General features: G+C 49.3%; 9 protein-coding genes across 9 annotated transcripts; 8 read left to right on the top strand and 1 right to left on the bottom strand.

Moving 5' to 3' along the window:
- Nucleotides 1–258: 258 nt before the first annotated feature.
- Nucleotides 259–761, bottom strand: F5J12DRAFT_783833 (uncharacterized protein; the record flags this gene model as incomplete). Its single annotated transcript, XM_051742924.1, has 2 exons — nt 259–446; nt 482–761. 2 exons carry the CDS (start codon nt 759–761, stop codon nt 259–261), a joined length of 468 nt encoding a protein of 155 aa, XP_051598807.1.
- Nucleotides 762–3339: 2578 nt separating this feature from the next.
- Nucleotides 3340–4174, top strand: F5J12DRAFT_947559 (uncharacterized protein; the record flags this gene model as incomplete). Its single annotated transcript, XM_051749762.1, is given in 2 exon segments — nt 3340–3714; nt 3734–4174. The coding sequence occupies 2 exon segments, from the start codon at nt 3340–3342 to the stop codon at nt 3971–3973; spliced, it is 615 nt and encodes a 204-aa protein (XP_051598806.1). The 3' UTR covers nt 3974–4174.
- A 1139-nt stretch (nt 4175–5313) lies between these two features.
- Nucleotides 5314–7401, top strand: F5J12DRAFT_783831 (uncharacterized protein; the record flags this gene model as incomplete). The annotated part of the gene is made up of 6 exons (XM_051742923.1): nt 5314–5443; nt 5470–5488; nt 5610–5726; nt 5979–6041; nt 6080–6268; nt 6324–7401. The coding sequence occupies 6 exons, from the start codon at nt 5314–5316 to the stop codon at nt 7399–7401; spliced, it is 1596 nt and encodes a 531-aa protein (XP_051598805.1).
- A 1419-nt stretch (nt 7402–8820) lies between these two features.
- F5J12DRAFT_722890 (uncharacterized protein) lies at nt 8821–9673 on the top strand (the record flags this gene model as incomplete). Its single annotated transcript, XM_051741407.1, has 3 exons — nt 8821–8978; nt 9033–9301; nt 9357–9673. Coding segments are annotated over 3 exons (744 nt in total), but the record flags the coding sequence as incomplete, so codon positions are not given.
- Nucleotides 9674–11114: 1441 nt separating this feature from the next.
- F5J12DRAFT_209880 (uncharacterized protein) lies at nt 11115–12252 on the top strand. Its single transcript, XM_051738435.1, has 5 exons — nt 11115–11280; nt 11339–11376; nt 11429–11485; nt 11550–12023; nt 12095–12252. The coding sequence occupies exons 1-5, from the start codon at nt 11250–11252 to the stop codon at nt 12101–12103; spliced, it is 609 nt and encodes a 202-aa protein (XP_051598803.1). The 5' UTR covers nt 11115–11249; the 3' UTR covers nt 12104–12252.
- Nucleotides 12253–14998: 2746 nt separating this feature from the next.
- F5J12DRAFT_209711 (uncharacterized protein) lies at nt 14999–16150 on the top strand. The gene is made up of 4 exons (XM_051738433.1): nt 14999–15137; nt 15190–15466; nt 15537–15943; nt 15994–16150. Exons 1-3 carry the CDS (start codon nt 15083–15085, stop codon nt 15871–15873), a joined length of 669 nt encoding a protein of 222 aa, XP_051598802.1. The 5' UTR covers nt 14999–15082; the 3' UTR covers nt 15874–15943; nt 15994–16150.
- On the top strand, nt 15994–17114 carry F5J12DRAFT_209809 (uncharacterized protein). Its single transcript, XM_051738434.1, has one exon. The coding sequence runs from the start codon at nt 16240–16242 to the stop codon at nt 16801–16803; it is 564 nt and encodes a 187-aa protein (XP_051598801.1). The 5' UTR covers nt 15994–16239; the 3' UTR covers nt 16804–17114.
- A 1311-nt stretch (nt 17115–18425) lies between these two features.
- F5J12DRAFT_840610 (FAD-linked oxidoreductase-like protein) lies at nt 18426–21147 on the top strand. The gene is made up of 8 exons (XM_051746108.1): nt 18426–19080; nt 19161–19463; nt 19528–19796; nt 19850–20008; nt 20063–20490; nt 20546–20640; nt 20702–21041; nt 21123–21147. The coding sequence occupies exons 1-7, from the start codon at nt 18628–18630 to the stop codon at nt 20828–20830; spliced, it is 1836 nt and encodes a 611-aa protein (XP_051598800.1). The 5' UTR covers nt 18426–18627; the 3' UTR covers nt 20831–21041; nt 21123–21147.
- A 2345-nt stretch (nt 21148–23492) lies between these two features.
- On the top strand, nt 23493–25215 carry F5J12DRAFT_209603 (uncharacterized protein). Its single transcript, XM_051738432.1, has 4 exons — nt 23493–23532; nt 23583–24387; nt 24442–25029; nt 25090–25215. Exons 2-4 carry the CDS (start codon nt 23653–23655, stop codon nt 25132–25134), a joined length of 1368 nt encoding a protein of 455 aa, XP_051598799.1. The 5' UTR covers nt 23493–23532; nt 23583–23652; the 3' UTR covers nt 25135–25215.
- The last annotated feature ends 1226 nt before the right edge of the window (nt 25216–26441 follow it).

Genomic DNA, 26441 nt, shown 5'->3' with positions numbered 1-26441 from the left:
AACAGTGGCTTTCCATGGACACCATTCTGGCATGAATCAGAGCTGATTTGAGTGACCCAGACCTCACAAGCTGCACCCAGGATGTGTGTCCCATTAATTAGACTATTGCCAGCCTTCTGCCCATCTGTATTGAGCAGATGAGGTATCCTTGGCACCTGCTCAACAGTGGCTTTCCATGGACACCATTCTGGCATGAATCAGAGCTAATTTGAGTGACCCAGACCTCACAAGCTGCACCTGGGATGTATGTCCCATTAATCAGACTATTGCCAGCCTTCTGCCCATCTGTATTGAGTGGATGAGGTATCCCCAGCATCCACTCAACAGCGGCTTTCCATGGACACCATTCTGGCATGAATCAGAGCTGATTTGAGCAACCCAGATCTTGCATGCTGCACCCTGGATGTATTTGGTATTAATCAGACTATTGCCAGCCATCTGCCCATCTGCATTCAGTGGATGCAGTATCCCCAGCACCTACTGAACAGCAGCTTTCCATGGATACCATTCCAGCATGAATCAGACCTGATTTGAGTCATCCAGATCTCACAAGCTGTACCCTGGATGCAAGTCCCACTAATCAGGGTATTGCCAGCCATCCACCCATTCATATTGAGCTGATGCAGTATCCCCAGCATCCACTCAATATCAGCTTTCCATGGACACCATTCTGACATGAATTGGAGCTGACTTCCATGACCCAGATCAGATCTGCCCACCCCCCCTCCTGCCCTTTGGAGTTTCTCCCCACAAATCCCCATAGTGTATTTTCATCACTCCTCTGAATTTTATGTCATTACATAAGCATAAAAAAGCGCAGCCACTACTCCCAGAAACATGTCCTCATTTGGCATGTGCCTGATATTCAACATTCCCACACACTGCCCTCATTGTCCCCAGCCTCCCCTTTCTTTCCAGGCTCTGTCCCTTCACTGTAGGCATTGTATAAGATAGTTACATGTACTATAAGTCCATTAGACCATAAATGAATGCTTTTCTGCCCATCCTAATGGGCCTAAATAATTGCAATGTCTGATTGGGGAAAAACCAGAAAAAGCAATTGCATTTTTGATATATTGGTTATGTCTATCTATTTATTGTGTCCCCTTGAAGGGGCCATGTGTCCCTACAACATGTCACAAGTTGATAGGCTGGGATGGTGTGTAGTGGCACAATTGCCTCCTCCCTGTGTTACACCCTGAAGATATTTCTCTGGGCTTTTTGGCACTGGTAATGTAATCTGACTTGGCATAGTGGGAATAACAAGTGTATTTGCATGTAATTTGATCATCGATGAAGTGTCTGAAAGGCTCAGAAAAACTGGAAACTATCTTAGGGGCTCAAACAAAAAAAGTGTTCACATTTCTGAAAAATGAACTAGCTTTTAGGACAGTTCTGTACCTACCACATATTAACAGCTCATTATGTGGGGCAGACACCTTGAGGTGTTGTGCCATGATCTCTTCCTGCTGGTATTTAGGGGTTTCATCATGTTCTAGGCTGTTTACTGCTATTCTGACTATCTAGGCAGCACTGTACTACTGATTGGCAGTCACCACAACATTCCCAAGCTCATCTCTTCAGGGGAGAGCACTGGGGAACTGAAACAATCCTCCAGAGAGCATGGGAAAAGGTGCAAAAAATTGTGGAGACTTTCAAAACATATCAAAAACATGAAATTGCACACCCTGGACATACATCCCAGGTGCAGCTTGTGAGGTCTAGGTCACTCAAATCAGCTCTGATTCATGCCAGAATGGTGTCCATGGAAAGCCACTGTTGAGTGGGTGCCAGGGATGCCGCATCCACTCAATACAGATGGGTGGATGGCTGGCAATAGTCTGATTAATGCCAAATACACCAAGGGTGCAGCTTGTGAGGTCTGGGTCACTCAAATCAGCTCCCATTCATGCAAGAATGGTGTCCATGGCAAGCCACTATTGAGGGGGTGCTGGGGATGCCACATCCAATCAATGTGGATGGGTGGATGGCTGGCAATAGTCTGATTAATGCCAAATACATCCAGAGTGCAGCTTGTGAGATCTGGGTCACTGAAATCATCTCCAATTCATGCCAGCATGGTGTCCATGGAAAGCCGCTGTTCAGTGGGTGCTGTGGATACCACATCCACTCAATACAGATTGGTGGATGGCTGGAAATACTCTGATTAATGCCAAATACATCCAGGGTGCAGCTTGCAAGATTTGGGTCACTCAAATCATCTCTGATTCATGCCAGCATGGTGTCCATTGAAAGCCACTGTTCAGTGGGTGCCAGGGATACCACATCCATTAGTGACAGGCCCATCTTTATGTTTCAACAGGGTACATCTTACTGGGGCCAGGCCTGCCCATATGCTGTGACAATATAAATAATACTACTGAAGGGCCTGTCCATATGTTGCAACAATATAAATAATATTACTGAAGGGCCCATCCATATGTTGTGACTCTATTCAATGAGACTAGTGATGGGCCCATCTTTATGTTTTGACAGGGTACATCTTACTGTGGCCAGGCCTGCCCATATGTTGTGACAATATAAATAATACTACTGAAGGGCCCAACCTTCTGTTGTGACTCTATTAAATGATATTAGTGACAGGCCCATCTTTATGTTTCAACAGCAGTACATCTTACTATTGACAGGCCCATCTTTATGTTGTGACAGGGGTATGGCTTATTATGAACAGGCCCATTTATATGTTGCGACAGCATAAATGATATTCCTCCTGGACCTGTCCTTATGTTGTGACCCTCTCCATGTTATGATAGGTGGGCCTGCCTTGATGTTGTGACAGGGGTGTAACCTACCAGGATGGGCCTATCCATGTCTTACAGCAGCTCAGTATTCTTAATTGGTCACAGGCCCATCTAAATGTTTCAACATCCTTACCCACCATGAGCCCTCCCATATGTTGTGGTAATGCACTTACAGGCCCATACATATGTTGCTCTCACTTTAGTCCCTCAGGCCTGTCCATGTGTACTGGCTAATCTATTTAGGCAGGCCCTATCTCAGGGTCTATATAAGTGTTGGTGTTTTGGTGCACAGGCTGCCCATGTGTTGTGACTAATGTGTGACTACACTATGTGAGAGGGCAGTCAGTCAACTGCCATTGTTGCTAATCCAGTCCTGCACATGAGGATCCAGAAGGTGACCCACAACTTTGGCAACCTGAACATCCTCTGCTACACTTTTCAGCCAAAAGTAATTCTCACAACCTAGTTCCCAGCTTCACAACCCTTCCAGGGTAATGTCACCTGCTGTCAAGAAGGGAGGGGTTTTCCAGGAGTGGTATTTTCACATCATGCTACCTGAGACTGTGTTGAGGACATCATGAAGACAGGGAGAACCACTGTGAAGCTGTCAGACAATGACAAGCTATCTGTGGAAGTTGGAGACAGTGGAAGGGATGCTGGTAATGGGATGTGTGAAGGGGAGATAGGAAGAGACAGAGCAATGCTGGGTGGGGCCATGAGCAGTGGTGTAGATGGCAGGGGAGTAGAGGCAGCATGTGATGGAGACAGCAAAGACAAAGATGAAGATAACAGCAATGACAACAATGTCACAGGTGGAGGGTTATTCCCTCGACTACAGGTAGTCAAGGGTATGGGGATGGAGGGAACACAATGGGATGGCAGTTTGGCACCTCTAGCAGGCATCAACATGCACTATGGCATGCTCAAAAAAAGTGGAACTCACCACTGTGGGGTGAGTACACTCAGAACAGCTGCACAACAATGACAGAACATGGACAGGCATGTGGGGATTAGACAATCAAGTATATATGCCTAATACAAGATGCTCAACAGAGCAAGTGAGAGGAAAGAGGGAAAAAGAAGAGATGACCTGCACATACATGCAGCACCAGTATATATACCCCCAGGGTCCAAACAGCACAACACAGCAGGAGGGATCCACATGCCCAGACAAGGGTGCAATCAAGGGAATAGGAGATGTGACGATGTGAAGCAATAGCATGAATGGTGCATGAGTGGCAAGTGGTAAGTGGTAAGGTAAGCATATGCTTACAGCACAGTGGCCCCAATGAGCTGGACAGCTGAGGGTTATGGGATTGCAATTGACACCGTCACCTCACAATTGCTTTGTGAGCTCAACCCTCCAAAAGAAGTTTCCAAGGAGGCCGGATACTAAAATGCACAAGTGTCGCCGTTTTTCCACATCATAACGATGGCGACTACTTCGGGCACCTCACGTCTCCCCTCGGAATCTTCTCTTTCTGTGCACGCTATCCTTATCCTATTCCTCGGCTAGGACCGAATGTTTGACAGATTTATTTTCTCAGTTTTGAATGCTGCATGACCAGTTGCTGCGGTCCTACTCCGCAAAGATTCGGATCAAATATCTTTGAAGTGTTGTGTACGTTGGCACACTACACAGCAGACATAATATCATTGGGTCACCATTATATGGTTATATCACTCACCGAACTTCATAAATTCCGGACCTTTTTCACGCCTGACCATACAAACCCTGGGAGAAAGACAGTGAGGACACCATACGGCATGGGGTTGCTGTACCATCAACTTCCATACCTAAATCAGATTAGACCGGTGATGCCAAGTGCAGTAATTGCGTATCATGGTCTACTTGACAAACCACTGCTTTACATCAAATAGATCCCGGGAAGTTTTACTAGAAACATTTCTCAAATTTGTTGCAATCTGGGATCCTGGTTTTCGTCAAAACTCTGTGTGTATGTACAGACTCATTAAAACCTCCTTCTGTGAAACCTAACATTAAGACTCTATTACAGGACGGTATGGTTTTGTGAATGGTGGTTGGCCATTAATCTTCTGTTGGACCATTGCATGGTATTGGATCGATAAACAGGTCGCTGTGAATTACGCACACTTCACGTATCGTCAATTCCATCTGCTGCTGTGTCTCAGAGAGCCGCATCCCCCGACAGGAAAGCAAGGTTTGCATTGCCGCCAACTGGGCTGGTCGGTTAAAATGCTCCCGCAGCGTGGCTGGACTTCTTGATGATCTTGTGTGGCGGCAGAGTAGTGCACAAATCTCCCTCTAGTTTCGCCCGTGGCCTCGATTATGTGACAGCGGGATGCTCCGAGACCAGATGGGTAATGTATCCCGTCACCGCTTGGTTTCATTTACTTAATTTAGAATCGAATAATCTCTGCTTCGCCATGTCTATCTTCTCGAATTTTGCGGGGCCTGCCAAGGCGACCTGCCTACTATCATTTATATTGATGCACTCACAACACTGATAGGGGTACTCATGTGAATTCAAGGGTCGTCCGCACTACGTAATGCGATTGGCTCCGAAGCATGTCAGATTTCCTAGGCAAAAAAAACATGCTGTTCGCACCGCAAGCCATGCCTCATCGCAGACAAGTTCTCATTGTGCCTTCGGAAACTCTGCACCCGGCTCCGAAGGTCGCCGTTAAAAGTCACTGCCGTGAGCCTGTATTTACTACAACGCAGCGCGATCGTTTGTGTGTCCGTGAGCCATTCAACGGATAGTTCATTACTGGACACCTGCTATAAACTGGACGGGCCCTCCCAATCCGCCGACGCGAGACGTGCGATCTGGAGCGTTTACTCACCACGATTTATCCGCAAAGGGCGAGCAGCATTAATATTAATGATAAGCATTCATGTAAACCGGCCCGATCCAACGGTCGCGGGGTCTCCCGAGTAATCAGCAGTTCCCCTAAAGAGGTACCAGCTGGGCCCTCTAGGTAAGTAATGGAATAACCTTAGCCACGTAGACTATTCCCTGCCCACAGGATTGTGGAGAGCAAAAGCGCAATTGCTGTTTTAGCCCTAATGCGGGATTCTATTATGTCGTCCAATCATTGGATCCGGCCTTCTGCTCCGAAAGCTATGCCTCAGCTATGCTTTGCATACCAATTGTTCCCCTGAAGCTCAGACAATTCATGGCTTCATGAGACGTGGACACACTGTCTTCCTTCTTGCTTTCCCCCGCACAGCCTTAAAAAGGTTCAAAGTGTGGACTCCATCCTTCGTGCTGTCGCTCGTTCTCCCCTTCAAGTGTAAGCCATTTCCGATCTTCCGCCGCCGTCTCCTGCAGCGAAAAAGTTACGCGAAATAAACGACCCAAGGTCTCGTTTGTACCAGACTTACTCCAAGTGTCGAGCACGTCGGCACCGCTACACTCTCCGAAGGTGGATTCATCACAGGATGCCGAGTCAGAGCATGCGGGGCATGGTGTGGCACCCAGTTTGGGCCCCCCCGACGACAACAAACCTGAATGGACCATGTCAGTATCATTCCTATATCGAGTGCTGGTGACTCACCTCCATTCTCTAATTCAGGAGTGGGAATAGTTGCCCCTCTGCCGCGTCCACTCGCAAACGGCCCATGACCACCTGGGCAGGTACGGCGGACGACGTTCCTGCTAGGAGCAACTGCCATCCTCTTATTCATACACCACCTCATGACTACTGGGCCACGTGCTACAGTGCCCCTAATCAAGTCGCATACCCTAATATTTTGTTTTCATCACCTCCTGTCACTAGTCTATCGTCACACCATACGAGGAGACGCTCGTTAGGATACTCACGAGGCGTTCAAACGTTTGGCGAGCTGCCATTCGTTCACCATGCCTCTGCTGGACCTGCGATTGGTCTGTTGTCCACTCTCCCCCTTCGTGGTCGTGCTTTATTCCAATTTAATGGCCAGGTGGAGAGTCACGAGGGAACAAGCTGGAGCGATTGCGCCTCAGGACAGACGATTGACTCAGAGTTATCGTGGTCGTCGTCATCAAATCCGGTTGCGGGTAATGGGAATATCCAACGATCCAAGGATCTTTCGATTCTTCGCAGTTTCTGTGCAGAGGCCACCATGAATACGACGGCAGCACACTTCTTCTACAATTCCGTCACAGGCATGACCTCCGGCGGCATAGATGACTGTCGAGGAATGGATCCAGTTTTTGACCCAAGCATTGACTCGAACTTACCGCCGCCCTCAATCTCAGGTGTAACTCTACCGCCCTCCGAGCCGCATAAGTTCGAAGGCTTATACGACGCTTGCGGCGAGAGCTCTGCGAAACCTCCGGTTCCAGCTCTAGCGACGGAGAAGATGACCAATGTGCATCAACTTCGTGATCATACCACTGCCTGCGGTTGGATTAATCCCGATGGAATGGTTTGCAATAAACCAATTGATTACCATTGCGAAGGCCATTTTGCCACTGCACACGGTATCACGAAATTGCCATCGGTTGTCAAAGTCGGGTGCCGTTGGTGTCCTGCAAGTGCGCGGAAAGAGGTGAAACGAAAAGGTTTCATCCGACATGTAAGGGAAGCCCATATGAAGTACCAGCGCCCAGAGAAAAGAAAGGCTCCCGCACCTTGGAAAGGAAGAAGACGAAGGAGAACCTGCCAGTGATCATATTCGGTGAATTTCCCTCAGTTAGATAGGGGTAGTAAAGTCTCACATGGACGTCATATATCAGTTGATGTTTTGTATCTTGTACCAATTGATTTGGCGTTTGATCCCAACGGACTTGTCATATGGAGTATTGTGTAGTATTAGTAGAGAATGGAGAGTATCATCCGACAACATTGATCAAACTTCTACATCATGATGAATCGAACAGATCGATACGTGCTTGGCCATCGGCGTTAACAAGCGATAACATTCCCAGCTTAGTAGGTCGGGCGGGAAGGTGAAGTTGAGAAAAGTGACATACTGAATTGGAACTGGTGTTCGTGACGCTGCTAATGACGCAGAAATCAGGAGACGGGATTTAATCACACAAAGCCCAGGTCTTATCCGAGCTTCTCGGTGCACAACAGAAGATCCGGAACGTTACATCCGAGGGGATCATGCCATGCACAAACGATCAGAGGAGGGTCAACCACCTGTGTCCGAAAGAGATAAAAGGAGATACCTGAGCAAGGTCGAGTGGGCGCTAAGCATCGAACCAACGCGAAATTCAGCGACTTGTATAGAGAGTGTACTTCAAATTTGAAGAAGAGGCTTCCGCCGGTGGCCACCATCATCGTTGGCTGCCGACCGAAAAGAGGATGAAGATACGGATCAGCATATGACCCACGATATAACTCATCCCAGCTTATTGGGGGATATACACAAGCTGAAAGATTCAATGATCCGAGAATCGAGACCTCGTCCAAAGGCACATCTCAGATTTGCGTGTGCTGCACCGCGGCGACGGTCACTTTCCAAATCCCGAGAATAACTGGTAAATGAGATAAAACGAACGGGACACGTTCTTGATTAGTCGAATTCACGTGAGACAGAACATGCGATCCACAACTGAATGGACATGTGTATAGTGGGCAGTGGAAAGTGAGTACCTGGGTGAAACCTTTGAAAGCAGCCTACGTACACATGTATCGTTATGTGAAAGACTTCCTGAGAGTCATTTTTATAGTGGGTCGAGTTAGAGACCGTGAAAATTGCTTGCGTATCCAGTGAAGTACGCAGCGCTTTGGACTGCTATGCACGCGCCACTGCTAAGCTGAGCCTTGTTTCCGGAAGGTCGAATCCCAACATCTTTGAAGGTACGCTCGCATGTCTGAGTCATTCCCCCATACCCACCACTAACAGATGAACTTGCTTGCCTCGCTTATACCGATACTTTCAGGATTTTCATGCTGTGCGTTTACAACGTTGCGCGTGTCTCCCTCTATGTGGGGTTGGCATTCAACGACAACACTTGTCATCGACTGGCTGTAGGCTCTTGTCTACCTCACCTGCACCACCGACATCACGATAGGAATACGTACACAATCGATGAACGCTGCTTGTGACTGGTATCATATCTAGTTCAGCTGGTATCAGCCGGCGATAGATGCCTTTGGTCACGCACTGATGAAACAGTTCAACAAACTTTCTGAGAATGTCTGGACGAAGTGGTTGTTCTCTGGCTCTAGTTCCCGCGGGTCTAAAAGAGAACCATATGCCTTGGTTTATGTGACGCATCAAGCCTATCTCCGGAGGTGAGTCACCGAACTAGATGACTAGCAATGGACTGGATACCTTACCATCGACAGAACCACAACCCTCCTTTCCCATCCGATTGCACTCTCACATAAGAAGGGATGCGCTCTAGGTGTCAGATTTGTCCACGGTGCATATCATCCACACGAGATATCGTCACACAATGGCTCGTTACACACGATGTCCACATCAACTGACCCAGACTCCCCTGCACGCTCTTCTAAGGTGGAGACGGGTACATGCTACAACATGCGTGCTCCGGCTATCGCGTGGGTCATCGCTGATAACATCGGGCCATCCCCGGCACAGCTGCCTCGTGTTGGTGTTTTGTTTGGGACATGGTTGGGGATCTTCAGAGTCTGTTCTTCAGGAACTAGCCAAGAACAGATTGGCGCATGAAGAAGGTGGGGTAAGTGAGCCGCAGACGGTCGTTGTTCCGCAAGAAGTTGCGGAAAGATGCACACTTGCCCAGCTTTATGGCAAACACCTGCTGAAGCGTTCTACGCGCCTATTGATCACTGCCTACAGGTATACAAGTTTCGTTGACAAGTCATCTTATGGTCCGTGCCACAAGCGCTATACGTTTGCAATGAAGCACACGCCATACGACGAGCTAGCAACATTCCTGTTGTCGAGTACTGTGATGCTGTGGGATTCCTCGTCGATTAAACGACAATGTGAATCTCGAGCATGATTAGTCCTCCGCCCCAGTCTGCACCTACACTTGGTCCTTCTGGCATCCAAACACTACTTCCCGTTGGCACCGTAGTTTTGTTTGGGTTTCTATGGGAACACATTCAACTCTTTCATCGCCCGCGACAGCCCCCGAGTAGAATATTATTCAGTTTGTTTGATGCTACGGTGCCGGAAGCGATCCGCTATAGTCAACAAAGATTTTTTTTCAAAAACTGCCTAGTCGTCGAAAGAGCATGCGTTGTGGGGCCAGAAGGCCCCTGGCGCGAAGCAGTTGCTGAGCTCCTTCACCTCGTGTTGTTGTCAACTCATTATGCTCATTTCATCGTCTGATATGATGGTAATGTAGGTGGCGGCTAGAATGTGACAAGGTGTGACTGACTGAGCCTGAGCACCGACGTCCGGCACTGCGCATGCGGTCGGCGCCGGCTCGGAATTTCGGGGCCGTGAGCCCGCTTGAAGCGTCTTGATCACTTACTCTCGTTGCCAACCAACAGTACGTTACATCTCCGATAAGCTTGTTCCACACCACTGGGTTGAAACATTTAAACTCCGAATTCGGATGTACGCGATCGAGATGAAGACGAGCCATTTTCCTGGTGCGTTTGTCCCCCATCTGATCTTTAAGGTGTCGATCTGAGCGTCGCACAGCGGATGCAGTGTAGCATGGCTGCGGGCTGGTGGTGGGCCACTGTGGACGTCACTCCCTGCAAGTCAGTGAAGAGTCTCAGGCCCGTTCAAGGACCTCTAAGGTGATGAATTTCACTCTGCGTGCTGTTTTTATCGACCGGTACGCATCGTCGTTTCTGGGTGGATGCGCTTAGAACCTAAGATATGTAAGTGAATTTCCTTCGCTGCCTCACTCCAAAGTACGACACGACGGCATGTCGACCGCTGTCATTTTAGTACTATTCTCCCCATGTCAAACCTGTAATGCCTACCTCGAAGACACCGCTTTCTCAGGATTGAGATAGCGGAGGCACGGCTAGGAACTTGTTGCAAAAGGTGTCGGTGACCTTGACTTCTCAGCGCCCAACCATCATCATTACTTTCCCAAGCACAACCTGTGGACAAAAGGCATTGGGCGATTCCCTCGCTCTACACCAATGCTATGGAATGTTCGAAAACATGTCAGATATACATCCTTCTCCCTCCCTTCCCACCTTCATTTACGCCCTGCTCGAATCCATTTCCGGGTAAACCTGTATGCTAGCTCTGCCTTTTCTGACCTCGTGTCGTCCGCAAGGCAACACGGATCGTTTCCCGGGTTAACTTGCCAATCTTGGCTTCCGACAATGTTTACCTGATCGACCGTCGCATCGCGGGTCATATTTAACCCATGCAGTCTGCAACTTGATCATCTCAGAACTTCGGCTAACGATTGCTGTTTCGCCATTGTTACTTTCCCCCTTCCTACGTTTCGTTGTGCCCAATCTATCGTTCTTTGTGTGTGCGAACGATCATGCACTACATTATTTCCTCTTCCTCGTTGTCAACCCCCTCGCACGTAACGTCGAACGGCTCGACATCACGAGTCCCTCAGTACCTACGTCTCCAACAGGATTGTCACCTCGATCATGTGCCGGAATGCATCGAACCATCATCAGCGTAAGCGTCATCCCACCGCCGACGAGTTCTGATGGCTCATCTTCATTGACATCTCTAGGAACGACTTCTCAGCCCCCGCGGGCGGCTATCTGCTGGGTGTGAGCCGTTTTCTGTCGATTTGGTCATCTTCTCATCCTCCTTCCCCCAGACTACGCCAGTCGAATTACCCTCGAGCAATGTCGCTGAAAGCGGAGCATTATCCATCGTAAGCTTCATCTATGTCAAGTTGTGTAAGGGTCTTCATTGAAGGTTTCACGTCGCTCGATCAGGTCCCAATTCCAGTACCACAGGATCCTGGGGCCCAGAGTAGTCGATTTACGCATGCGAGCTACCCCGTTTCAACATCCTTGACAGTCCACCCTGAGGACGATAGGAGGCCTTCCATCGTAAGCCAACCTCGGTACCGCTATAGCGAGGCTCATGCTATAACGCAGATCAACGGTCAACGAGTTCAGCTACTCCATGGCGTCCCTGTTCCGATTACCCAAGCCAGCCTTCCTTTCCGGAGTTACTACCCTGATCCACCCCTAAACACTTTAACACCTCACTACAACGGGGTCGCGCAGGGTCGCGCTTCTGATCACATCACGTACCCATGTATTGCACTTTCATCACCGAACACCGGTACTATGTTGCCTCATACGGTGGGAAACCAATACCCATTAGGGTACCCGCAGGACAACAGGAACGTTTCAACATTTGGCGAGCCATCATTCGTTCATCATACCACCACTCGACCTACGGTAGGCTCTGCCTCCCCAGCTCATGGGTATTCTCTGCCCCGCTGTGGTTGGGCTGACCGTTATGGGAGCAGACACCATAGTACCTTGAGTCCTAGTTCAAATGTCTCATTATGGTCGGCCCCTCCAAACCCCGTCGTGTTCCCACTTCAGGGGCGGCACCTTTCGGATCATCTGGACAGAGGGAACTTCCCTACATCTTTAGAATGGACGACAAGCCCAGCTTGGTCTACAAGCCAACCCTATCTGCGTCCTAACGAACCAGCCGAACTGAGTCGCTCGCCGGTTGTCCAACCAACCCATTCCGTGACCTTCGATCGCACGTGCACCCATTTACCCCACATTCTTCCTTACACGCTGCCAACCAACTCGAACGCCCAGATGGTAGACTTGCACGCATCACCATCAGTACCGCCGTCTCCAATCCCACCATTGCCGTCGTCGGGCGAGATTTATATGCGCAATCTCAACCAGCTTAATGAAAGCCAGGCTTGTGGTCGGATTAGAGCTCACCACCGGACGAAAATGGAGGGAAGTCCGCGTGCTTGTAAGTCGATCTCCATCCGTCGTGCAGGCCTTTCCAAGACCCAATCACGGACCCTGGTGAGACGGTCCGTGGCACGCCCACTTCGATATCAGAACGTACAGGTGTGCTGTGGCTGGCAGAATGAAGATGGAAGACAGTGTGGTACGCCTGTCACGTACAATGACTGTGCGGACCATTTTTCTGCCGTCCACGGCATCATAGGCATGGCAGCAGATATCAAAGTGCTCTGCCGTTGGTGTCCTTCAAGTGTAGGAAAGAAGATCAAACGAAAAAATATACTCAGGCATTTCAGGGAAAAGCATCTGCACTGTCCTCGTCCGAAACAGCACGATTCATGAATATTGTACCGACGTTGATAACACCCCTCCTTGAATATACGTAGGGCCCATCTCTTGGTCACGTGCACTGTTGTAGCAATTTTCCGATTCGTGGTTGTACTGCCGACTTAGGTAACAAACGAGGCCGCAAAAAGCACCCCACATCGTCATTGCACTGGTTTTTCGCGCGCGCATTCCATTGGTAAAACTCGTCTACTAGCATCCAGATGTTATTCATTCCCCTTCTTCCATATGTACCATTGTCGCCATTCCCGCACGCACCCGGATTCCCGCGTCATCATTGTTACAGTATATGTCCAGTGTAAATCTTGTGCGTTGTAATATCATTCATCAACTTGTATTTCCCACCTACCCAAATCCTTACTTGAATGATCCGATGTAATAGGGAGGGCGTGCAGGGCAGTGACACGCCACCCGCTACCGTGGCGCCTATTCTCCCCCAGTAGCCGATGTATCCAAGGATTGAGGTTACTCACCTGAATTCAGGGAGTAGGAACTGAGTAATGTTATCAAGCAGGGTTCCCTCTCCTCGGCGCTCGGTCAATTGGTCTATGGGTGAAGCTAATTAGGTCCTCCATACATAACTGGAGTTTCAAAACCTAACTCAACACGACATACTACGTAGTAAGTCGGAATTAACTCCGCAGCTCGAATGTGTCGAAACTGCCACCGCGGCATCTCTCCGCGGAGGCTGATCGCGACCGATCACGTATGTAACGAATAACGTCGGAGAGTTCCGCAATGGTGGCAGGCGGGCACACTTTCCGGAAGTACACATGTCCACGTCAGCATCATATCTACAAGGCTAGAACCATCAAATCAGGTGGTTTGTTTGCCATATTCGCCACCTACAAAGCGGCAAAACATGTGGCACGTTGCGGTCAGCAGGGGGTCCTCATCTGCGACGGTTAGAAGTGCGGCCTTTAATTTTACTTGTTCAGGACCGATTTCGTGAGACGTTCCTTCAAACAGCCACACGGAATTTCCCGCGTCCCTGAGACCTTGAGACCCCACAACGTGTTATTATCATAGAAAAAACGTCTGACAGAATTGTCCCCCATAACGCTGGTGCACTGGTTCTTCCAGATTCTGCATAGGCATACTTTGCTGACATCCTCACACCGCCTGACGAAGCCAATCACTTCATGATCCACCCACAGTATGCCACCCTTCAACTCGAGGGGGCGGGAATATGCCTAGCACGGCGCCTCAAATCCGGACAGACAGAGGTCATAACATGCATAGATATGTATGTACGTACATATTCAATGTTCGGAAATGATTCGGATTACGTGATGCAAAATTCAATCAAGCTAATACTTACTATGCGGGTTCGGCAGCCGAGGGCAGAGCGAAGCGCTTGGATTCCTTACGTTTACCCTAATGGTGACCAGACTGGATGGTCAACCGATTTTCGTTGCTGCCTGCAGCTTGGAAGAATATTGCTGTTCGTCCCAAAAAACCCTTATTGTACTTGGTACGATGTCACCGGAGTACTAACTATAAGTAACGTTCTGACGGCAGAAGGTCCCCTTGAAATTCTTCTTTTCTTTTATTTCTTTCCGTAACTGACGCTGACCTGTGCATTGACGTAACCCACTCATCCCAACTCCCCATTTGTCGATCTCAGTTGAAGTTGTATCATATCTGCCATAGGTGCAAGGGAGATGGCCCTTACGTCCACTTCACAAGCCCTCTATTCCAAAACTTCCAAAACACATGTCAAGCCCTCCCTACTTTGTGTCTGGGTCCGTGCCATCTGCCGCCCTCGATTCACGACCAGTTTCTTCCTAACATGAGATAGTTTACTCATGTTAGCACCCTCAAATTCTGGCTTTCATCCCCTCTGTGCAGTCGGAAGCTACGGGCCATTCCGACTCCTGCCAATTTTTGTTGATTCGTCTTGTTATTTCCTGACTCGCCATAGAGGGCGGTTGCCCGGTCGCCATCTCAACACTCTCATCGTCCGTCAAAGACATGCTTCGATTTCCACCATTCCTAAATATTGATCAGTCCTGGTCATCTGTTCTGCATACCAATATTTCCCTCCCATTCCTTTCGTCCTGTCCCAGCAAAACGCCTACCCCGTCTTTGCCGGATCAGGCACCGCTGAGCACATCAATAGCGCAACACTCTCAGAGTCCAAGGCCACAGGTTTTCTACTGCGGCACCTGGCTATGGCCTTTCCACCATCGATCTGCGGGAAATGCAATGTCTCGCATTACCGACAGGGTATGTAATTACGTTCTTCCATCAAATTCTCCTGACTCACTGTTCGTCCTAGCGATTATTGCACTGTTTCCACTTCCAGTGTCTGAAAACTGTCCCCCTTCCACCGCAGGCGCCCTAACACATTACTCGCAGGCACTGCAGTCACCAAGCCGTTCGACTACACTCGCCCTGCTTCCAGTACCCAATTTCAGTCCAGTTGGCCATTCGGACGAAGAACAAGATGTCAGCCACCTCCCATCGATCTTGCCATCCTCTCACCACATTACCAGAGTGCGCGGGTCGCATTACCGTTGGAGTATATTGCCGGCGAAAATGGATCACCATCTATCGTAAGTCTCATACATGACAAGCTCCCTTAATATCTTCATCCAGACTGAGGCTCCTCCTGTAGCCAATCAGTGCTCGGACATACAGGACCGCACCTCCGGCCATCACGAACCACATCGCCACACTTTCCTTCCCGCACACAAGTATTCTACCACCCTATGTTATAGGGCAATCGTCAAGATACCCACGGGAAATCGTAAACAATTCAATGTTCGGGGATCCGGGCCGTGTCTCCGTCGGACCGATGATGGAACTGAGCTCTGTAACCCCTCCTTGCATGATCACACCGCAGGCCTTGTGTTCGACTCAAATGCACCACGGTCGGGGCCTCCAAGCGGCCTATCGCCCTCACTTCAGGAACGGCATCTATCGGATGACTTCACCAACGACGACGTTCCGCTTCCTCTAGTACAGATCCGAACAGAGACTGCGGCACCAGCTCGGTTCCTTTCCAGTTTTACGAAGCGGCTTATAAAACAGTGGGTCACTTCTTCAATGTCTTGTCTAACCAACTCACCCCATGCTTTAGAATACACCTGTCATTATCACGGCCGGCACCCTTTCCTTACACGTGTCCAACCGCATTCCGGTCCAGCCCGACCACTTACTCCACCATCGACAACGACATCCCGTCCCACTCCCTTCTTCTTCCGCCCAGCCAGATCTCATCCTGTGAGTCCCAGCAAGGGCATTTCGAATACCCCTTCACTGTTCACCCTCACTACACGATACCGCAGGTCTGTCATGTTTTCATGGATTCCTTGCTGGGGCTAACATGAAACTATACGCAACGAGCGCCCAAAAAAATCACACACCGCACATTCTCGATGATCACTCGTTACCCACTCTGATCGCAGTACATGCATCTTTGGCAATCTCAGATGGGGTAGGCAACTGTGGAAAGATTGATGGAAGCCGTCGCTGCCTCCCAAACAACTCCCGCTGCTACCCCGCGAGCTTCATTCCCATGACCCCCTCTCCGGAATTGGGGCTAAGAACCTTTTCAGGCGACTTCCTCATGCACGTCGTTTTGCTGCCACCTGGCCACGAACCCCGAGGAGGCTGCCCAACGCACACGTTGTTTGCGAGCAAACTTTGTGGCTGGCGGGATGACAATGGCAGAAAATGCGATGCACCTGTTACGTACGGTTGCACAAACCGTTCCGCTGCTGTCTATGGCCTCGAGAGCATAAGACGCGATATCGAAATCATCTGTCGTTGCTGTCTTACAAAAGGAACGAAAAATGTCATACAAAAAAATATGTCGAGGCGCTTAAGAGAAGTGGATCTCGAAGGAACCGTTTGGAGCGATCGTGCAGACGTCCACAGGCATGATTGAATGATGGAGCCATTTTCTGACCCAAGCATCGACTGGAACTTACCGCCGGCCGGAATCCCAAATTAAACACCATCGCCCTACTGGTCGCATATGTTCAAACGTTCATCCCATACTGGCAGTGGGAGCGTTAAAATGCCTCCGGGGCCGCTAGTGGCAAACCATCCCTATGAGAAGACGACCGCTGCACACCAACTTCGCGATCGCACCATTACCTGTGGTTAGATCAATCCCGACGTAACGGTTTGCAATCAGCCATTTGGTTACCATAGCGAAGGTCATTTCGTCTCTGCACGTTGCATCACTGATTTGCCATCGGTTGTCAAAGCCGGGTGCCTGTAAGTGCGCGACAAGAGAGGACATGATAGGGTTTTATCCGGCGTATGTATAAGGGAGGCACGTATGAAGTGCCAGCGCCGACGGAAAAGAGGGGCTCGAGTACCTTGGAGACGAAGAAGACGAAGAAGGTACCAGTAATTATATTGGATCAACCTCCCTCAGTGGGATAGGGGCTGATGTTCTTATCTTGTACCAATTGATTTGGCGTTTGATCCCAGCAGACTTTTCATGCACAGTACTGTCCTCCGACAGCATTGATCAAACTTCCACATCGTGATCAAAACGAATGGATCGGCATGTGCTTGCCTGGCCATCGGCATCGATAAACGTAGTTCGGCGTGCGGGAACGTGGAAAAAGTTGGAAAAAGTGACTTGCTCGATCAGAACTGGTATTCGAAACACTGCCAACGACGAAACTTAATCACTCACGAAGTGCAGGTCTTATCTGTGTTTCTCAATGCCTAATAAAAGAGCCAGAACTGGACGCGATTGTTGCATCTGAAGGAATCATGCCATGTACAAACGAACCGGGGAGTCCACATCCGAAGGAGATGAAAGAGATACCTGAGCGAGGTCAACCACCTTAAGGCCAAGCTGATGCTAAGCATTAAACCAACACAAAATTCAGCGGCCTAGATGGAGAGTATATTCCGAAGTTGAAGGAGAGGCTTCAGCCCGTGACAACGATGCAGCACATCCCAATCTGCCAAAGGATATCCATAAGCTGGAGGATGCGATGGTTCGAGAGAGATCTGGATTCGGGACCTTGTCGGAGGCACACCTCCGACTTACCTCCGCTATGTAGCGTTACAGAGGTGACGGTCATTGTCGAAGTCCCAGGAATAACCAATCGATGAATTACAACGAAGGGAGATATTGCGCCAGAGGCTTAACTCGTCGAGGTCACTCGAAACAGGCCAAGCAATCCACAGCTGGACAGACGTGTGTAGCGTTGTGACAAAAAAACAGGCCGTCGTGGGAGCAGAGAAATTGACACGTACCGTCAAGCCAAGCCTCAAGTGCTCCAGGAAGAACTTAATGCGGTGTTGGAGTCTCGGGGATACTTACCTAGCTTTCGAAGCTCCTCACTCTCCTGCAACGCTGCTTAGTGCTTGAGGCCTTGAGGCAGTGACCAATCGGAAAACTGCGGATTACATAATGAATGGCCCGAGTGTTGGTGAACGGCGTTGCAGAAAAAAAACACTTCCTGATAGAACCGGTCATATTTCTATGGCGGGTCGAGTCAGAGACTGTGGGGGTTGCTTGCGTATCGTGAAGCATCCAGTGGTTCGGAATTGCAATGCACGCACCACTGCCGAGCCTCGTTCCCGGAAGTTCGGGTCCCACTTACAGTCGGAAGGAACTTGCGTTAGGCATATTTGAAGCTTGAAGGTGCGCCCGTGTGCCATCTTTCTCTTATCGATCTTATCCTTCGTCCCCGCTACTTACAGGCTTGCCTCGTTTTTACCGATACTCTTCAAGACTCTCATGGTGTATGCTTTACGATGTGGCGTGCTTATCTCTCTACGTAGGATTGGTGTTCTACGACAACATTTCTCATCGACCAGTCGGAGGCTCCTGTCGACCTCACCCGCACCGCCGACATCGCGGTGGGAATATATCTGCAAACGCCGGGCGCTGCTCTTGACTGGTGTCATATCCGGCTCAGCTGTAATCGGTGTGTGGGCAGACGCGAAGTCGTGCCCTGACCCGTCATTCGAACTTTCCTTTCGCCCTGCCTCATCACCAGAAACGTCGATCTCCATAGCCCAGGCCCAGTCCACGGACCTAATTCCCTTGCTACGCACATACGTCGTATACAGTCTCATTTCGATACCCTTCCTTGTGGACCATACCTCACAGATTCTTGACCATCTGCTTCGGGTTCCTTTGGTAGGACGTGTCGTAGAAACAATCGTGCGCGGGACTTTCTTCGCTCAGGTACGTCGTGCATATACCGCGCTCGATGCTTTGATAGTGTGTTTATCCACGATTCCATCTTTGTGTGTCCGGTTTGATAGTACGTGGGCGGAGAGACAGTACAGGATATCTTGCCACTCATTCGAGGTTTACGGTACGAAAACAAGGGTATGCTGTTGGGGTACAGCGTAGAGGTCGACGAGAATGTAGCAACGGGAAGCACCGGTCACGGTACCCCCAAGAGCCAGCGGTCACACAAAGATGCCTCTAGTTCAGAACAACCCGTTCACAAACGTATCGTGGAAGAGATTATCCATAGCATCGATACGGTGGGCGAATTTGAAGATCGTCTTGCCTACGAGTCAGGGATTGAGGGGCGTGGAACATGGATTGCCGTGAAACTCGTAGGTAGTCTTCTGGGACAGGGAAACATGGATGTAACTGACGCACTGTTTTTGGACATCATAGACCGCTCTTCTGCCTCGTGCAGAGTCGCTTCGCAACTTCTCCTTGCACCTCGTTAACACGCGACCAGAACCACCAGACTCCGTGCCGTTCCCCGGAACTCCAAGCTCATCAGATCTTGCTATCTTAGATAGGCAATCACGTAGCCACCCGAAGTCTCCCTTGAGGGAGGAAGACGTTAGAGATCTACAAGAACTGTACGCCAATCTGAGAAGAATCTGTTTGCGTGCGAAGGAACGAAGAATTAAGATTGTGATTGATGCCGAGTATACGTTAGTCTGCTTCTCAACAGCCTGAACAACGGAACTAATATGTGCGTTCGTAGCTGGTATCAACCGGCGATAGATGCCTTTGGTCACGCACTGATGGAACAGTTCAACAAACTTCCTGAGAATTTCTGGACGAAGTGGTTGTTCTCTGGCTCTAGTTCTCAAAGAGGACCACAGCCCTTAGTTTATATGACGTATCAAGCCTATCTTCGGAGGTGAGTCACGGAACTTGACAACTAGCAATGGACTGAATACTTTACCATCGACAGGACGCCAGCTCATCTTGCTCATTCGATTGCACTCTCACGTAAGAGGGGATACGCTTTAGGAGTCAAGCTTGTCCGTGGTGCATACCACCCACACGAAATAGCGTCACATATCCGCTCGTTACACACGATGTCCATATCGACTGACCTAGATCCCCCTGTATACTCTTCTAAGGTAGAGACGGATGCATGCTACAACACTTGTGTTTCGGTAATCGTGCGTGCGATCGCCGATGACATCGGGTCTTCACCCGCGCAGCTGCCCCGTCTCGGTGTTGTATTTGGGACACACAATTGGGGATCTTCAGAGTTGGTTCTTCATGAATTAGTCAAGAACGGATTGGCACGTGAAGAAGGCGGGGTGAATGAGCCGCGGTCGGTTGTTATCCCTCGAGAAGTTGCGGAAAGATGCACGTTTGCTCAGCTTTACGGTAAGGACGGACTATTTCTAAAGCCCTCCATTCGGTCATTGATCATTGCGGACAGGTATGGCAAATTCGTTGACCAATCATATCGTTGCACGTACCAGGAGCCCTATACCCTTCGTATTGAAGTACACGCCATACGGGGCGCTCGGCGAGGTAAGCCGACTGAGCGCCTAGAAGTCTTACACGAGTTCTGATGCATCCCCATCATTAAAAGGTCATGCCTTACCTCTCCCGGCGCGCAACTGAGAATAAGTCTGTTCTGGGAAATGGTGGAGCTACGCGTGAAAGGAAAGAAGCTGCATTAGTGATTTGGAAGAAGCTTTTTGGTAGCGTGGGGCTGTGAGCTTCTTAGTGAACCATTTAGACACTTTATAAGGCAATATTCCCGTCGTGGAGTGCTCTGACGCTGCAGACTATCTTCTTGATTGGACTATCGGCCGAGCTTATGAATCGGTAGGCTGTCTTGACTGTAGCTGTGCTTAGTTTCTGTAGCTGGCTCCCCTTAGCACTGCGATGTCATTTGCCGGTATTCAAGAATCGACCTTCGTTGCCGCGTAAGCTCCGTCTCACCTGTCTTCTTATGCAACCCTTACCATTCCGCCCTCACCGTACTCGGCCTTGTTGGAATCATTCAGACAATCGTGCTGAGCTAGATACTTGTTAGCACGGGCGGTTCGAGAGTCGAAGGGTGCCTCGGCACCGCTGGCAGGGGCTCCGATCACCGCTTTCCTTCTCCGACTAGGACTCTAGATATGAGGGAAATGGTTCGTTGCCTTGTTGTAGAAGCTCCCAGCATACATGTGAATTCATTAGATTTTTTAATTAGGTTTAACTTTATTATTTACCATGCCCGAGCATGCTACAGTTGTGAGGTGGCTGGTGGGATTTGCCGCGCCGACTTGTTATTGAGGCATATGCGCGGATGTCGAAAAAAGCGTCTCAATTTTCGGGGTGCAGTGACCTTGTAAACAAGATTATTATTATTATTATTATTATTTTTCTTGGCTCTGCCCTGTATTGCTGACCGGCATTAATGCGCCCGTCTCTTAGTGGCGTAATCATGCCTTGTCCAACTGGGAGGGGAATCAGGCCCCTGAACACCCCGTTGTTAGTCGGGGCTTGCAAGCGGAACGTGGATGGCACGCTTCGGATGACAGGGCATAACATGTTTGGGAGAATAGGAGCCAACACTCTGGCTTATGTATATGTCCGTTATATTACACTTATAGTCTCTGTGCTTTTATGAAAACTGGACATAATTACACGTGAGCATAAGAAGCCAGCACTCCAGCTGATATGGCTGTCATAGTACACTCATATCCTTTGTGTATTTTATGCTTTTGGAAAACAGGGAGTAATTACTAACGCGTTTGGGAGAACAGGAACCAACACCCTGGATTATATGACTGTCATATCACAAGGCTTATACTTATTTTGTATTGTGTTCATTTGCATTAACGACTTAATCTCTGCTCCTGCAGCGCACGTACAAACGTACACCATGACATGGGGCCATACTGACTTTTCCCCAACGGGTCACGACAGTCAGTAAATTGAATTTTATTTGGTTCGTTTTATGCAGGGAGACCTGCCACCGGTGCAATGGCCAATGTATGTATTGGGAGGAAGTGAGCCCATTTGTAATGAGTTCCGTTGGACAGATTGGCAGGCTGACGGAAGAAATCCCTTAGGCCTCGTGTTGTCAATTCGCCCACGCCCCCTCCATTGCCAAATACACCGGAAGGAAGTCCCACGGAACTCCAAATCTCGCCCTAAATCACCGTGTCCGGGGAGGCCCAGGAGCTAGACGAGCCATTTTCCTGGGTACACCACGTACAATGGTGCAGCTGATGCGGTACACCGCGGCTGTAGGCAGGTAGCAAGCCACTCGGGAATTGCCAATCGGAGAAAGGAGGCTCGAGCACAGCCACATTGCTTAGTCATACGGAGGGCTGACCGCTTGCCTCGATCCCAGCTCATCGCTCGAGAGGCTGTCTCCCACTGTTCCACGGTTTCTATCGTCCGGGGGTTCATAGTCATGTCTGAGTGCCAGATGCGCTAAGGCACGCGAGTTTGCTTCATTGCCTCACTTCGACGTGCAGCACGACGACCTGTTGATCCCACACTTATCAAACTGAGAGGTTTTATCTAGATTGGAATAGCGGGGGCAAAGCCACTTACTGCAAACATCGACATTCACCTTTAGTTCTCAACGCCGACGATATCAAAACCTGCTCTTTCCGAACCACAACCGCAAAAGGCATTGGGCGGCCATCAAGCTGTTAAACGCCCACAACGTGTTTTCCCCATTTACTTGACCTCATGCTCATCAATAGCCTTGTTCCTGTTCACTGCGACTTGACGTCTCGGTGACCATCAGAAACTCCGCCCTCCTTCCCACCTTCATTTATGCCATGCTCGGATTTTCCCAACTAAACTGCGCAACACATGCTTCCTCTCTTTGCTATTCTTTTGACCTCGTGTTGCCCACCAGACGGCGTTCCGATTCACAGATTGCTATCTGGGAGGTCTCAATCTCTATCCCCGAGAACGTTCAGTTGATCCGTAAAGCATGTTCCCTATGTGTCATGGAGCCCACGGCTACCGCTTGGCATATCGGGACGTCCTCCAACGGCTGCACTTTTATCGTTGTTGCCACTCTGAAATACAGACACCCATTCTGATCGCTTGCTCCCCATAGTATCTCTTCCCCTCTTTCTACGTTTCGTTCTATCCAATCTATCCTCGAACATACAATGCATTACTTCCTTTCCTCGTCGGTAACACCCTCGCTTGCAATGTCGAGCGGGTCGACAATACGTGTTCCTCAGATCCTGCGTTGCCAACAGAATTGTCACCTCAACCACACACGTTATGGTGCAACGTCCGCTCATGGCTATGCCGTCCAACAACCTCAAGCGGCGGAATGCATCGGTTCATCATCAGCGTAAATGTCATCCCACTGCCGTCCAGCTCTGGTTGCCCACCTTCGTTCTCACCTTTAGCAATAACTTCTCCGTCTCCCCAGTTGACTATCTGCAGTGTGTAAGCCGCCGTCCGCTGATCTCGTCGTCCACTAATTCGTCCATCCGTAGACTGCACGTGCCGGAATGCCCTCGGACAATGTCGCTGAAAGCGGAGCATTATCTATTGTAAGCTTCGCTGATGTCAAGTAAGCCGAGGGTCCTCATTCAGACCAAGGGCTCTCCACCGCTCGATCAGGCTCCGACTTCAATACCGAGGTACCAAGATATGGCGTGGGGTAGCCCCCATGCGCAAACGAACTACCCCGTTTCAACATCTTACGCTGACGAAGATGGGAGGTTATCCATCGTGAGCCAAATTTTCGGCACAACCACATTTATCAAGTCTCTTACTGTAACACAGGTCAAGGATCAACCCGTTCAGTTGCTCCATCATACCGCCCCTGTTCCAATTACTCAAGCCCAGGTTTCCTTCCAAAGTTATCACCGTGACGCACCGCTTGTTGATGCCGTAACGCCTCATTACAAGGGGGGTGCGCAGGGTCGCGCCTCCGACGATACCATAAACCCTAGCGTTGCTCTTTCATCACCAGACATCAGTATTGTGTTACCCCGCGCGGTGGGACACCCGTTAGAATACCCGCAGGACAATGAGAACGTTTCCAAGTCTGGCGAGCCACCCCTCGCTCATCATGCCACCACCGAGCCTACGACGGGCCCAACTTCCACAGCTCTCTTTGCACCCCTGTCAAACGTATCATGGCCGTCGTCTTCAAACTCCGTCGTGCCGCCACTTCAGGGTCCGTATCCTTCGGACCATCTAGACGGTGGGAACATTCTAACGCCTGTGGAATGGGCGGCAAGTCCAACTTGGCTTACATGGCAATCCTATCTACCTCCAAACCAACAGATCGAAGTGAGTCACTCGCCATTTATGCCCTGTTCGACCATCCCACTTCCGTGATCTTAGGTCGCATCCACGCCCATTGTGTCCCACATCCCTCCTTACATACTTCCAACCCCATCTCAGTCCAACTCGAGTGCTCATGCTGCAAACTCACATCTATCAACATCAATACCACCTTTCCAAAGTTCGCCGCTGCCATCGTCGAGCGAGTTTTGTACGCACGACGGCCTCTCTGACATTGGAAGCGGCAACCTTCCAATACCTGCAGGACCGGCAATGGTAGACTATCTTCTTTATGGAATTATGATCGATGGGTTTGAAGCAAACCAGGCTCGCGGTCCTATCAGAGCTCGCCGCCGGACGAAAATGAAGAGAGGTCCGTGTGCCAGTGAGCCAATCTCCACCCGTCGAGCAGGTCGTTCTGCCAAAATCCAATCCCGGAGCAGGATGAGACCGTCCGCCGTACGTCCGCTCTCCGATCGGAACGTACGCACGTGCTGTGGCTGGCAGAACGAAGATGGCAGACTGTGTGGTGAACCTGTCACGTACAATAACTGTGCAGAGCATTTTGCTGCCGTCCATGAAATCAAGAACATGGCGGCAGATACCGAAGTGCTTTGCCGTTGGTGTGCTTTAGGTGCAGAGAAGAAGGTGAAACGAAAAAACATGCTTAGGCATCTCAGAGAGGCGCATTTACACTATCCGCGTTAGATGAACATGGTTCATCAATTTTGCGCAGACGCCCACAAAACATAGCGCGTCATTTCTTGGTCACGTATCGGTACCGTATGTGCATATTCTATAGGTACCCACTGGCACGTATGTGTTATCCGCTCCCCTCCTTGTCCTCCCCATGTACTCCACCACTATGTATTCCACTTGGTTTCTCTCATCACTGCTGTCGCACTTCTCTACAGTCATTTACCGGCACTTGAACCACCAAGTTTTTGGTCGCCTCTGTATTCACAGCAACAATGTTTTATTAAGATCAGCTGGTAGGATGACTTTGGTATATACTTGAGCATATAGTATAAAGAAAATGAACGAAAATTTGAATACTGTATTTTTGTGATTAGCTTGGACAAGAATTGACGACTTATCATGGATGCCACACCACTTGAACCATCACCAAAACAGGTATGTCAGTGACCAAGCAACACCAATCAGCGTTATCTTAGCGATATCGCATTCTCGCCATCACTCTCAGTGCCCTTGACACTCTGCTCATCCTTGCTGCCAGTGACCTCCCCATTTCCCTTGCTATTGCACAGAGGAACAGGAGAAATGAAGAGCAATATAGACAAGAACACTTGCCTTGTGAGAATGGTTGTAGCATTTGAGAGTTAGCAACAATGAGTAGTCTTGTTAGATGAGGCTCAGTAGATTGGATGTGTAATCTGATGGGGACTCTAGGAGAAAACCCCGAGTTTATATACATGAGTAGGTACACACGGACCAGTAGCGTATAAGGAAACTACTACTATGTATAGTAAGGAATAGTGCAGAATGCTATGGAATATGACATATAATATGATGTCATTGTGGAGCTGATTGCTAAGGCAGGTCATGTGATATGAAACATGTTGATACATGTGTAAGTCTAGATGACTCTAGATGTCAGAACTATTAGGATATTTCCAATACTCCCCCTTGCTCTAAAATGGTAGGTTGACTAAACCAATTGACGAGTGATTAGTTTTGAACTTTTGCCATGTTAATGATTTTGTAAGACCATCTGCTTTTTGTTTATCAGTTTGAACGTATTCAACACTGAATAAACCTTCTTGAACACATTTGCAAATGAAGTGCCATTGGATGTCAATATGTTTGGAATGACCATCCGATAAAGGATTCTCAGCTATGAAGCAAGCTCCCATATTATTGCAGTAGAGAACTGTTTTCTCAGTCTTCAATTTCATTTCATCAAATAGCATATGAAGCCATTTGATTTGTCATGCAGCATCACAGAGTGCCATATATTCAGCTTCTGTGGAGGAGAGTGCAATTGTCTTTTGTTTGCGAGAGCACAAAGAAATAGGAGATGTTCCAAGAAACATTAGGTA

Source organism: Pisolithus orientalis, assembly GCF_024613125.1.
Source record: "Pisolithus orientalis strain OTSU chromosome Unknown F5J12scaffold_20, whole genome shotgun sequence".
Lineage (NCBI taxonomy): Eukaryota > Fungi > Basidiomycota > Agaricomycetes > Boletales > Pisolithaceae > Pisolithus > Pisolithus orientalis.
The sequence above is the reverse complement of the archived record's forward strand: the minus strand, read 5'-3'. Positions and strand labels throughout refer to the sequence as shown.